The sequence below is a fragment of the Leiobunum rupestre genome, chromosome 6, assembly GCF_980474605.1.
Source record: "Leiobunum rupestre chromosome 6, qqLeiRupe1.1.hap1, whole genome shotgun sequence".
NCBI classification, from domain to species: domain Eukaryota; kingdom Metazoa; phylum Arthropoda; class Arachnida; order Opiliones; family Sclerosomatidae; genus Leiobunum; species Leiobunum rupestre.
Window position 1 is genome coordinate 890,163 of NC_143389.1, and position 13,732 is coordinate 903,894.

A 13,732-nucleotide genomic window follows, 5' to 3' on the forward strand; every position below is an offset into this window, starting at 1 on the left:
TTCTTTTAACAAAATTTCGATTAACTATCGTTTAATTAAAATCGGCCCGATTCCGTTAAAATTATAAACCAATAAGCGAACGGCCGTTATAATATCCTCTGTAGTTATTTCCTCCATTAAAATTTGCTTCGTATTATATTCAACTAATAAACTTGTATACTGTAAAAAGGGTTTAATTCAATTGTGCATTGTTATAGTACGTCTAACTCACTGTTGTAACTAAAATTAAAATAAGTCGTATCGTCTCAATTATTTTAATTATAATTAAAATTTTAACCGGGCGGGATAGAACTGGGATACATTTTTTAACAAATAACTCTAAATTGCGGAGATATATTCTTAAGGGTTATCTCGAGAAATTAATACCACTAGGGACAATTCTTCCGAGAAGAGGTATATTTTGGCTTGCCAACTGCTTGATATGTTAAATTTATCTGAATGAAGAAATTTAAGGGACTCTCGTACGTAAAGTGTTTGATGAATGTTAATAATGACCGGAAATATTCGTTCATAGTGTTTTAATATAAAAAAATAATACAAGTTACATAATTGACAACTCAGTTGTTAATTATTAGAGCTGATATCGACAGGGTTCATAGTAGTGACATTTTTCTTACACATCTCTTATTAACTGCAAAAAGAGAAAACCGGTTTACTTTTTAAAAATATCGCTAAAATTTTGGAACTTTCCTTACACTTAACTAAATTGCCTATTTATAAAAAGTTATTTTATCGTTTATAATAATTAAGAAATTTTCTTTGTGAAGGTGACTAAATTTTATTTTTTTAATTGTAAATATTTAAAAATTCGTGAAAGATTACGAAATTAACAGTGATCGCGTATTGCTTTTATTATCGAAAATTTAACATATCTATAATTTTTTCGTTATTTGTTATTTAAAGGAACAAGATCATCAATAATTGTACTGGTTTTGGCCCAAATTGTTTTCGGCTTTTTTTCTCCTCTAGGAAGTGGCGCCCTCCTAAAAGTGCGGTTTTAAACTGCAACGTTTCAAGGTTATGGGGAAACCCCCTTCTAAGTTCCTCCGTTTTTCCACTGACCTATTTCCTCTAAAAACGGGGTGTGGGGAGTGTCAAATTCTTCCGAAAGCCGAACAATAACGAATAGAATACTATACTTCTTGGAATTTTTGAATCGGGGCTAGCGAGAGGATGGCGGGGGGGGGGGTTGAAAAAGAGCAAAGATCACTGGACAATAGCGACCACCTGTGCTCTGTACGCGATATATCCCAGAAAAGTGTTTTACGAACGGCTTATCTCTCGAAATCCGCTCCTTTCTAACATTACAGCCTCGGTTTTCTGTGTAAGTGTAACCTGAGTTTACGTTCGTGCATCTAAAAACGTAGTTATTGAAAAATAGGGAATAACTACAATGAGCGTCGCGAAAGAAAACTTAGAAGGTTTACCAATAGAGATAGCCGCTATTGTTTTCGCTAAAACCAATAGCAAAGTCAGCGTAGAACCATGTAGATGCCGTAATTCTTGCCAAAGAGCCGCGGTTATTTCGGAAAATGCAAATAATAGTCGAGGACCACGTGGTGGATGTTCGTGCCGAGCCATGAGAGTTTTATGTAACGAAAACTGTAAATGTGCCCCGGGAAAAGTACCATGTACGAATAAAGGAGATGCGGAGAAAAATGAAGTTGTAAGTATAACTTTCTTAAATTTTATAAGCTCTATAAGTTCAAATGTTTATAAGAATTTCACGCTTGTATTAGTGTTCTCGGATCAAAATGAAATCAAAGGCGAAGACTTCCAAGGCCAAAAACGTAACGCCTAAAGATTCCGTGATAAACCTAATTCCGGAGGAAATCCTCTCAAATGTCACAGATTTCAATTTTCTTTCAAATGAAAATGATCTTGCTGAAGTTCCTGTCGAAATTGAGGTATGTAATACTCGTTTATTACGCGTTTAGCAACTATGGAAATAACTTATTTCCGAGCTTATTTCATATGAAATTTAAAATTTTACGTTTTTTATTTGCCCATTCATAATGAACTAATTAAAGGGATGATGGCCAGTTTATCATGAGTCATCCTCATGAGTCACGAATGTCTATTTTGGGGGTAATGTTTCACATATTGTTGTAGAGTGTCCGGGTTATTAGGGGCTCATGATTTATAAATAAACATTGAACTCGGACATGGAAACCTAGGTTTTATTTAATCCACCTAATTTACGGTAGAATTAACCAATAGTAGCCATCATAGTAGTCACTATAGTAGTAGTAAATAATGATAACAATTGGCGTAGATAGTAGGAAGTCCAATTTTGTTACAATCAGATGGGAGAAAGTTAACTCTTTACGAAGCAGTGGTGGTAATAGAATGGCAAGATTTTCCCCCGCTTGCAAATATAGCGCCTGCAATATTACGCACTTATCATTTTTGTCCGCCATTTACGAAGTCGCAGTCTAGTAATGATTTCCCAGAAGTATTATTTATATTTAGCTCTAACAAAAGAGTTACCTGGTTCTAGCTCTAACTAAGAGTTACCTCAATCGGACCCAAAATAGGTCTTTCTATAAAGTAACTTGGCTTTCTTGTTTATAATGAAAACTGTTTTTGCAAGGACGATTTACATTGACCATGATATATATTCTCCTTGGGTTTTACTCTCTCAGCTGCTGAGAGGGTAAGATCCAAGGATAATTAATATCAATGTCAATTTAAATCATCCTTGCAAAGAACAGTTTTCATTATCCTAAGTGTCTTCTGTCTGTCTGTCTGTCTTGCGTCTGTTTCTCTATAGGCGTCCGAGTCGTTCAACCTAGGACCTCCAAATTTCTCACAGCTATTCTTATAGCGCAAAGGCAGCGAGTCGCGCTATTTCCATCGATTTCCAATTTGGTTAAAGTTAATTAAATAATGTTAAAAAGCGATTCAAAATCTATGTATTTTTGCCCCTGGAAAGTTGCCGTGAATCCTGCAACCTACAGCTGCAACCTAGCTGGGGCCCAACCGACACCTATTTTAGTTCTAGCTGGGGCCCGGCCGAAGGAAGGGCTACCCAGCTAGTAAACAATAAGGCCAAGTTAATTTATAGAAAGACCTATTATATGAGTATGTCATGTTTGTTTTAATGGGGGATTGGTGGGTTGTTGTGCCCCCCCCCCGTTTACCTGACACAGCTAAAACTCGCACACAATTTAGAGGTACTTCAGTAAAATAGATTGAAAAAGAATTTAACAGTCAATCGGATCCAAAATTATAAGAGCGCGTAATTTTTTTTAATTCGACAATCGAAAGCGAAACGACACTGGTTTATTTAGTTAGAGGGGTTCGATACCTAACCAACGACCTATCATTGATGGATGCCAGCTGGAGAAATTGCCAGCGTTATTTAAAATATTTTTTCAAATAAACACTTAGTGAATAGAACTATAAATTATTTGTAAAAAAAATAATATTTGTCTCTAATTTTTGCAGAGCCTTGAAACAATGATTGAGGCAGAACTAAAGACGGCTGACAACTCCCAAGAACTGTTTTCAGACAGAATATACTACGAAATATCATCAGATTGTGAAAGAAATCAGGTATTATTATAATTATCATTCGTTTATTTATGATAGTGGTCATATACGGGGGCAGATCACTAAGCTTTAGAGTGGCCTAATAATCATGATTTAATCATTTTAATCATGATTTAATCATTTTAAGCACGATTTAATCATTTTTAACTTTATTTAATCATTTTTAACAAAAATTCACACTATGACCTGGTAAAATTTGAAATTCATACCTAAGACATTATGAGTTATTCCCCGTGGTTATGATTTTACATCCTGTTTATTTATTTACAATTTTTAGAACATTCCAAGTGAGTCAGAAGATAACGAAGATTTATTTGAACCGCCACAACCAAATAAAGCAAAATCAATAAGAAGTAACCGGAACCAGGAAAATCCGGCCAAAAGAAATATTTTTGCTACTGACTCGGATGAAGATACTTCAACCATTACTACAACGAAAAGGAAAAAAGTTGGAAAGAAACATTCCGGAAAAACAAAGCCATATAAAAATTTGAAAAAGGCAGCTGCGTCTACTGCTGGTGCTGTTGATTCCAGCAGAGAAAATTTTGCAAAACAACATATGGAAGAAATAAGAGTGAGTATCAATTTATTGTTGGTTTAAATATTTTAAATTTTAATTAATTTGAAAAACAAATTTAGATTGCTTCTAAAACTGTTAGCCGAGATGCTTTGGAAAATTTCTTTGTGAAAGTAGCACCACAACTACCAGAGGCCTTATCCATAATATATGCTACTAATGACGAAAGTAATGGTTAAGTAGAAATTATGTTTAATTCAGAGAAAACGGCATGGTATTAGAAGATAAAACTTATTTTATACAAGACGTTTCGAGCCGAGGCTCTTCTTCAGTCGTTCGTTAGTTTTAATTTGATTTAAAATTTTACCACGCGCCATATTCAAGTTCTAATATCACGCGAGCAGAAGGTCAGCGTGTTAAAAAATAAACAAAAGTTTAACTGATTTTAACAATTTACGTGTGTAATAGAATCAATGTAAACGATAAATCCAAAGTATATGTAAGTCAGTGTGAATTATTAAAATATAAATATAAAATAAAATAAAATTTTAAATCACAATATTACCCCAATTAGTTACTTCTTGACATCCTTTATCTAAATTTAAATTACCTAGTTTACGAATATACAATCCTTCATAGAATTTTCTTTTGTACCATTGGTTTCCCGTTTTAAAATTTTGTAATCATCCCATTTAATAGAGTGGTTTAACGTAGACCAAATATGTTTTGAAATTCCGTTATTCATATCGCCCTTAGCCACGCAGGATTTATGTTCACGTATCCTGTCTAAAATGGAACGTTTTGTTTCACCAATATACGTTTTTCCACATGAGCAAGGGATTTCATAAATAACGCCTCGAATGGCGGAATCTTCTATTTTAGGTTTTAAATGAGAAATTTGATTTTTTAGTATATTAGTGGTTTTTGATACTAAGTTTATTTTATAATTTTTCAAAATACGTTTAAGTTTCTCTGTGGTTTTAGGTATATAGGGTAAAACTAAAACCTCCTCTTTAGGTTTACTTTTCATATCAGAAGGCATGCTGATTAAGTTTCTGTCAAATATGGTTTCTATAAGTGTTTTTGGATAATCTGATTCAATTAACTGATTTTTAATTTTTAATTTATCCGCAATTGGGTTATCAGATATGGATTCAATATGGTGTTTTAAACCTTTTACGACTGATGTTTTTACATGGTTGGGGTGGTTTGAATTAAAGTTTAAAAAGGTTTTTGAATGAGTAGGCTTTTGGAATAATGAAAAGGTTAGTTTACCATTAACATTTTTAATAAATAGGTCTAAAAAAGGAATTTCGTGGTTAACTTCTAGTTCAAGAGTGAAGTGAATAGAGTTATGTAAATTATTTAAATCATTGTGAAAAGTCGTTAATGAATCCAAGTCTCCCTTCCATACAAAAAATATATCATCCATAAAACGAAGCCAGCAAGCCAAATTGTTAAAATCAGTAAAACTTTTGTTTATTTTTAACACGCTGACCTTCTGCTCGCGTGATATTAGAACTTGAATATGGCGCGTGGTAAAATTTTAAATCAAATTAAAACTAACGAACGACTGAAGAAGAGCCTCGGCTCGAAACGTCTTGTATAAAATAAGTTTTATCTTCTAATACCATGCCGTTTTCTCTGAATTAAACATAATTTCTACTAATATTCACCATGGTAAATAATAAGTTTAATATAAATGGTTAAGTAATTAAACATAATAAAATATGAATATTAAAGTGCCAGGTAAGCTTATATTGAATTCTTGTAATTTTAGATGAAGTGACTGACAAAGAAAATAGAGATGTAGAACCACCCGCACCCTCTTCACCTCCTCAAAAGAAACCGAAGTGTATATGTGGAAATTGTAGGCCAATGCCGACAGAAGACGAAAACAAGTGTTGTCGACAAGTACTCTGCGTTACTACAAGAGCCATGTTCAACTTGGTTTGTCTGTACAGACCCATACTTCAAATAAGCATGCGGTTCAGAAAAGAGGCTGCAAGGCGTAGAGGGCTGAACGCCGATAACGAAAATTTCCGGTAATTAACATAATTTGTTCTGATTTGTTTGAGTTTCTAATTTTCCTTTAGTTATCACGCATATCGCAATTACACGCTTTTGGATTATGGACGTTTGGGTGCGGGCAATAGGATTGTTATACCATCGTGTTGTGTTCTGGAAATAAGAAGAGCGTTTCCCTCGCTAAATGGTGGGTATACTGGATTCAGACGTGGCCGTATTGTTGAAGGCTATTAAATTTATCAGTTTTCAACTTTGATAATAAAAATAAAGTTTGAATTTTATTCATTCTATTTTTTAAAATCTAACATTTTTACAGTATTAGAGACCCTTTGGTAAATCGTGATTGGTAGTTAGCCAGAATGTCATCTTTATCCGGCTTGTCTTGCATGCTTATATGTTTAGAAAGATTTCTTGGATCTGTTACATCAAGAATTGATGGATCTGTCATTTTACCCTATTATAATTTACATTTTCAGTTTTATAACCATTATAATGTCATGTCATAGAATGAAAATATCTTACTTTAAATTTAATCTTTTCTTCAAAGATTTTTTCCACTACTGAGTCAATATAAGTGTACCTCTTTGGTTCGTATAATTTTCCAATAGCCCAGTTTTTGGCCTTTTTATTCCAAAAAAGTTTGTACTTTGGGTTTCCATTTCCATCACAAGATTCTTTTCGATCAACGTGGCAGTTATAATCAATTGCTGCTATTGTTATCCGTGTACAATAACTTTTCCATCTTTCAGATGAGTCGCAATTAAATTATGTTTTATAATATACAGGGTCTTTTTTTTTGCTCGGAAAAGTGTTTTTTTTCAAAAACTATTTATAGTACCGATTTCAAATTTGGAAGGTCAATTCTCTATACCGGGGGACATCAGTTTGAGAAATTTGAGCGTTTTCGGTAATGTTTTTCACCAATTTTGAAAAATTATTTTTCGACCACTAGGTGCGAGATAAAAAAATTCTATTATAAAGTTGTAGGCCGTCATCGAAAACCCTTAAAAATTGTTCACTCGACGAAAAACAACTTATTTATCAGTGAAAATTCGAGCTTGAAAAATTTACAAGTTGGTGAAGCCAAATTACGATTGTTTGAAACGATAATTGAAAAGGGAACAAGTCTTATACAAACGTAGTAGAGTTTTCACACTTGAAAAAATGTACACGTTTGGTTTTTAAATGCAGATATTTTATTCACATAAATTTTTACAAAACATTTTCAATAATATCACCATTGGCTGCAACACAGGTTTGTGCGCGGACAATTAAGTTCTCAAACGCTTTCTCTACCATTTCTGGTGTGACGTCTCGGCAAGCACTGATTATTCGTCTAATGAGTTCCTCCCTAGTTTCAATGGGCGTGGCGTATACCTTTGCTTTAACGAATCCCCAGAGAAAATAATCCAGCGGTGTTAGGTCAGGTGACCTTGCTGGCCAATGCACTGGACCATTTCTCCCTATCCACCTTTCAGGAAACTCGTTGTTGAGGTGCTCAGTTACTTGCCGGGGAAAATGCGGAGGGGCGCCATCTTGCTGAAACCACAACTGACGTCTTTCAGCCAATGGAAGGTCGTCGATTGCGTCACTCAGTTCGTTCTGTAGAAAATGTAAATACCTTTGGCCGTTGAGGTTCGTCGGCAGGAAAAAGGGACCAATCAAACGGTTTCCAACAAGTCCAACCCAAACATTGACCCGTTAAAATTGAACCTGGTGATGATATTCAAAACCCCAATGTGGGTTGATGTCAGACCAAAGATGGCTGTTTTGATGATTAAAGGGCCCATCTCTAGAAAATGACGCTTCGTCGGAGAACAAAACATGTCGCAAAAATTGTCTATCTTCTTGGACAGCATTTAGTAACCAGTTGCTAAATTCATAACGTCTTTGATGGTCTCCGTCAATTAGTCCTTGGTGGAGCGTAGCTCTGTATGGGTGATAGCGATTCTTACGAAGAATTTTCCACACATGATTTGCAGAACAACCCAAATCAGCAGCGGCGTTAGCGCAACTGTGACGAGGATATGCCACAAAGTACGCGAGTACATTGTTCTCGAAGTCTAAATCCGGTTGACCCAATCCGCGAAACCTAGGTTGCAAGTTACCAAATTGATTGAAATCGTGAATTGCTCGTCTTACTGTATTTACAGATGGTGCTCCATTTGGATGTCTTTCTGCGAAGATTTCAGTCACTCTTCTAAGGTTTTGCGCTGCTTCTCCATAGTAAATGGCAACTATCTCGGTACGCTCAGCTACTGAATAACGAGGCATTGTTCGAAATATTATCAAACACTGATAATAATCTCCCAAAGTTTTCCTTTAAATACCCAATGCATGTTTAGGATTGACCTATAGCCTCGTGTTTTTTAAATCCGGTCGTTTTTTTAACCAAAGTTTCAACTGGATTAGGTAATTCGGTTTCAATTATCGTTTCAAACAATCGTAATTTGGCTTCACCAACTTGTAAATTTTTCAAGCTCGAATTTTCACTGTTAAATAAGTTGTTTTTCGTCGAGTGAACAATTTATAAGGGTTTTCGATGACGGCCTACAATTTTATAATAGAAATTTTTTATCTCGCACCTAGTGGTCGAAAAATAATTTTTCAAAATTGGTGAAAAACATTACCGAAAACGCTCAAATTTCTCAAACTGATGTCCCCCGGTATAGAGAATTGACCTTCCAAATTTGAAATCGGTACTATAAATAGTTTTTGAAAAAAAAACACTTTTCCGAGCAAAAAAAAAGACCCTGTATAGGTATAATATAACTTACGTGTAAAAATTCTTCTTGGAGGCATAGGCAAGAATCAAATTGTTGAAACATTCTATAAACCCGGTGTGCCTGTAAAAAATTATAAACTTAATCAAATCAATTTATAAAGAACATTCGTATTTAACCAACACTACCGTAAGTTAGTATAATACTGTAAGTTATCCTCAAAGTATTTATTCTGAACTATATTTTCCAAGGCTTTGTACGCTGGAGAATTTTCATTTAGCCAATCTTTATTCCTCTTATCTTCTGGTAAAGGTATTTCGTGATTACAGGCAAATCCCGCTCCAAAATCAGTTAACCACTCATGGTAGTTAGTTACGTGATTAAGACAACTTTGGAAACTTGCCTAGGTAAAATAACAACAAAATAGTTGTAAGTGATGTTACTTCAAATGGCATAAGACAAAAGCTTAACCAGTAGCAAATCATAGTCTCCCTCACAATCCCTAGCACAGTACCACAGATGGTTTCGAATATCCTTAGCCCATTCTGCTAATACTGAACATCCTTTCTGATGTGAAGCCTTGATTGGCGAAATGCATTATATATCGCAGTTGTATTGATAATTTTTTTTATTAAGACCACTACTTCTATTATTTTCTTGGGCAAGTTTTTCCCTCCATGCCATATGTCGAGTGAGAGTCTTGCATCCTTCAAAACTCTGCCTGATTTGCCTAAATAAAACATTTTATAAGGTGGTGTTTGATCAATATTTTTATCATATAACATACCCATTTCGCTCACCACTTCAACAATTTTAATTCCATGATCAGCTGCTTTCGTCATTATTTCTTGTGAAGCTTTTTTAAAACCGATTAACTCCATGTTGCAACATTTTCCATTCGCTTGGCGCACATCAACATTACATATAGCCAATATTTTTTTGGTTTTTATGTCGGCAAAGGTGTATGTACAGTAAGTACAACTATGACCAGGTGAGTCCATCCGCCCATCGCCTGCAATAACAAGTTCTTGATCTCCTTCTAAGTCGTCATAAACTTTATCTTGGAATATTTGCCAATAATTTTGAATTGCTTGTCTAATGAAATGCCTCTGATAACTGTTAGGAAAATAAAACTTTTAGAAAATGTTGAGTTTCTCTAATATAAATTTCATACCGGTAAAACGTATCTTTTGATATGAGATGTATTTTTGAAAAATTAGCAAGTTTCACTATTTTAGTAAATTCATGACCAGCTAACAATATTCCACTGGCAACTTTAATATTCCCCGCGAAGATGCCATGAAAACACTTTTGGCTGTACCACAAACCCTTTTAAAATTTTGTTGTATGGTTTTATTTGAAATGAACGCAAAAAGCAATATGTCTAAACGTGTAAAGTTACTTTTTTGTGTTGCTTGCCTCCCCCCTGCTGAGCATTTCCAAGAAAATATTAGAGCTGTTCCACGGAAGGTAGATTTGTATTCCACTGCAGCACCACAAAAGCAATTCAGTCCAAAAGCTTGTTTTACTAAATTTTCGAGGTTGGAGAAAAATACCAATACTATTTCTTCTTGGACTGCGTCTTTTGGAGTTGGGTCAGAAATAATTAGGTCCTGAAACTATAATAAGACAACGGTGCATTAACTTAAATATCCTTTTCATAGTAGAATGCAATATAGTACCTGATTTGCAAGATGTTGACAGTTGTCAACCAGAAGGGGAGACGTAAATGTTGAGCTCACACCGCCTGCGGGACTTATGAACATTTGAGGGGGTTCTATTGTTGACTGTCTGAGTGTAACAATTAAATTTATTACATATTTCATTAAAATAATTTCAAGTAAGCCAGGCCTACTCCAGCCTTTCCAGGTGCTATTACTGTGTAGCGTAATGGCGACCAGTAGGCAGACTGGTCGACATTACGCTACCGGAAATGATGTTTAAACGTGTTTTAACTACCTCGTGCAACTTACCGATTGTTTACGTACAAAGGAGACTGTGCATAGGTAGATAATGGACTTGTTACATGAACAGTTACGGTCTGTAATTTCTCATTGAAAGATGACCTAAATTTAAAATTTTAATCAGCCAAAACATCGTTAATGCAATCACTTTACAACTATCTTACAACATTGGGGTAGAAATCAGTCTATTTTGCCTAAACCCAATTCTAGTACTCCTAGGAGTTAGGTCGTTAGTACGACAGAACATTTCAGTTTGAGTAGATACCTCAGAGGCTGAAAATACCACAATTTGTGAAAAAAAAATACTATATAGAATAACGTATAATTATAATTAGTAAGTATTATCTTATTTACATTTTTTCTTTGAATAACTAAAGTGATTTTCTTGACATTTATCAAAGTATTGTTTTTTTCCACATTCCAATTCATCCCTAAAATTCATTTACCATTAGTTCTATCTATAATCTAAACAAATTAAAGAATAAAAACAATATAATATAATATAATATAATATAATATAAAGAATTAATCTTACAGTCTTTTGAAAAGATGTGCAGCAAATTGTTCATTAGTAAGATACAATCGTTTACGTTCGCGGGACCATCTTTCAAACATCTCCAAACCCAAGTTAACTTTGTAAGTTTTATTTACTTTATTATCTTGCGGTGGATCCATCGTTGATTAAAAATTGATTACGACGAAAACCGATTTACCGAACTCGCGATATTTTTCAAGAATTTGGCCTATTAAAAAGATATAAAACCGTTACAGCCGGAGCTCATAAATAACGCACGGGCTCTATAACAAGAGAAAAGAATTTCAGTCTTAGAATATAAAGCGGCAAAACCCTTTCTTTAGGCAGAGTTGGTTAGGCGAGAAAGCAGAAGGGCCCATTTACTAACGGATCTCCCTAAAAACTGTACATGGACTCGACCGTCTTCGCCAGCTAGCCAAGTTTTTAGCCGTTATCCGAACAAAACCCTCAAAAGGGCCAGTCGAACGGTGGCGCCATCTAAATCGAAAACCCAAACTGCAATTCGATTTTTTTTATAAATAGAGTGCGATCTTGTTCCTTTAAAGGGAATTCTATAAATGGTGAAGTGGGTTTTTAAAAAACAGCTATAGATATCAAAAAAACGTTTATTAACTTCGCTGATTAAGAGAACAAAGCTTAATTTCCGAAATTATGGATCAAATTCGATTTCTAGATCCCAAAATTTACTTAAAATAAAAATTACTTACCAATAATTGTTATATTTAAACAATTTACGAAATCAACTTAGGCCTTTGGTTTAAGCTTTTTTATTACGTGCTGCGTTGCAAAAGTCCCCAAATCGTCTATTTATTAATTTTTTAACACACTGGGATAGAATTTTGTATGAAAAAACCAAATTAAAAGTGCGAATAACCTGGAGTGATTACTAACAAGTATGGACGTCGGAATCCAGAGGATGCGGTGAAAAATTCTTTTGCGAAGTCAACGGTTGCCACTCAGCCTCAAAAAAGGCGCTTATTAACGGTATAGCAGTACTCATTTTTCGTAGCAACAAAATTGTAAATAAAATAATGCTCAGAGATTGAGAATCAGTACCCTTTTTACCTCTCCGAGGGGACAAAGTCCCCTAGGAGGGGTTATACAACGACCGTGTCTGTCTGTGGGTGGGTCTGTGGGTGGGTCTGTGGGTGTGTCTGTCTGTCAGGACTGCGAACGCGTTCGCATTTTCGGTGCAAAGTGTAATCACTGCGTACGCAGTTTCTCAAAGGGTTGGCAAAACCACCGTGTGACGGTGAGCGTTAACGGATGCATTTGCGGTTTGGTTTGGATGGTGTTTTTTCGCTCACCGTCGTGACGGTTTGGTGTGTTACGTTTTTGTAATGTTTATGCGTAGGTTGTGAGTGTTGAATTTGTTGTGTTTGTGTTCTGATGGATGTGCATGTTGAGTTTGTTGTGTTTATATGGGCGTTTTCTCTCCAACTTCTACTTAATGACTTTGGGACGGACCGAGTGCTGAGTGTAATGCTACCTCTCAACGTCCAATGGCAGGGTTTCCACCAGTTGTACACGGTATTCGTCTTAGTATCAATTTGCGATCGCATCGGGCGGGATTTGAACCCGAGACCTCCTGATTGACAGGCGGACGTTCTACCACAGAACCACCGACACTTGTTACACCTTATTGAAAATTAGACCTTCAGCTTTATCGGAAGCGTATTTAATAGAGTACGAAATTTTGGTTTAATTGAAATAGAATTGAAATTGAAATTATTGCATCGAAGAAATTCTAATTTAGCGTTTCTCTATTGATTAAAAACAAATGCGCCACCCAGGTTTCGAACCCAGACCATTCGGCTTGGCAGTCGAGCGCTCTACCACAGAACCACCGATAGCTGCTTAGATTCACTGAAATTAAGACAGGCATCGTAAGCATAATAGGTAATAAAGTCTTTTTTTATTAATGAATTTATGAAGGCCTAATCTGGTATTTTTTAAAGGTTAAATCTTGTTTTAGCGCAGTCAGCCGAGATTAGAGGGTTAAAGGGTAGACCCTGTGGGTGGTCCACTTTCTTAATGACCTATATATAGTTCTGTTAATTCAAAGGAGATAATTTAACGTTAATTGCTTTAAAAGCTGGCGGTTAGTCAAGTGGCTCTCTGTGCTTTGTTGATGGTAAGGTTTTTGCTTCTTGTAAATACATTTGGTGTGGATATTTGGATATCTACGATTTCTAACGCAGTCAATGATTTCTTGGGTGTGCGAGTCATTATATGATATTGGAAATTGGACGGCATTGGTCTTTTTCATGTGGTATGCGTCACAACGTCAACAGGAAGTGAACGAGTCGTCCACTACCAGATATCTACGGTATCTTCATCAAGGGCGAGTGTTGAAATAAAATGAGCGTTAAAGATGCGGCAAGTATTTCGTAAGCGAGTAATTCCAAAA

General features: G+C 35.3%; 2 protein-coding genes across 3 annotated transcripts; one reads left to right on the forward strand and one right to left on the reverse strand.

Annotated features, from left to right (window-relative positions):
* The first annotated feature begins 1,213 nt into the window (after positions 1-1,213).
* LOC149937640 (uncharacterized) lies at positions 1,214-6,381 on the forward strand. Of its 2 annotated transcripts, none has more exons than XM_090178710.1 (7): positions 1,214-1,666; positions 1,740-1,907; positions 3,451-3,558; positions 3,833-4,129; positions 4,195-4,306; positions 5,853-6,117; positions 6,169-6,381. In XM_090178710.1, exons 1-7 carry the CDS (start codon positions 1,394-1,396, stop codon positions 6,332-6,334), a joined length of 1,389 nt encoding a protein of 462 aa, XP_090034836.1. In that variant the 5' UTR covers positions 1,214-1,393; the 3' UTR covers positions 6,335-6,381. The 2 variants fall into 2 exon arrangements, with proteins under 2 accessions (XP_090034836.1, XP_090034837.1); XM_090178711.1 differs by having other exon boundaries at positions 4,195-4,300.
* A 3,718-nt stretch (positions 6,382-10,099) lies between these two features.
* Positions 10,100-11,462, reverse strand: LOC149937641 (uncharacterized). Its single transcript, XM_090177607.1, has 7 exons — positions 11,323-11,462; positions 11,142-11,218; positions 10,952-11,060; positions 10,797-10,889; positions 10,506-10,614; positions 10,226-10,442; positions 10,100-10,152 (listed from the first exon to the last, which is right to left on the reverse strand). The coding sequence occupies exons 1-7, from the start codon at positions 11,460-11,462 to the stop codon at positions 10,100-10,102; spliced, it is 798 nt and encodes a 265-aa protein (XP_090033733.1).
* Between the last annotated feature and the right edge of the window lie 2,270 nt (positions 11,463-13,732).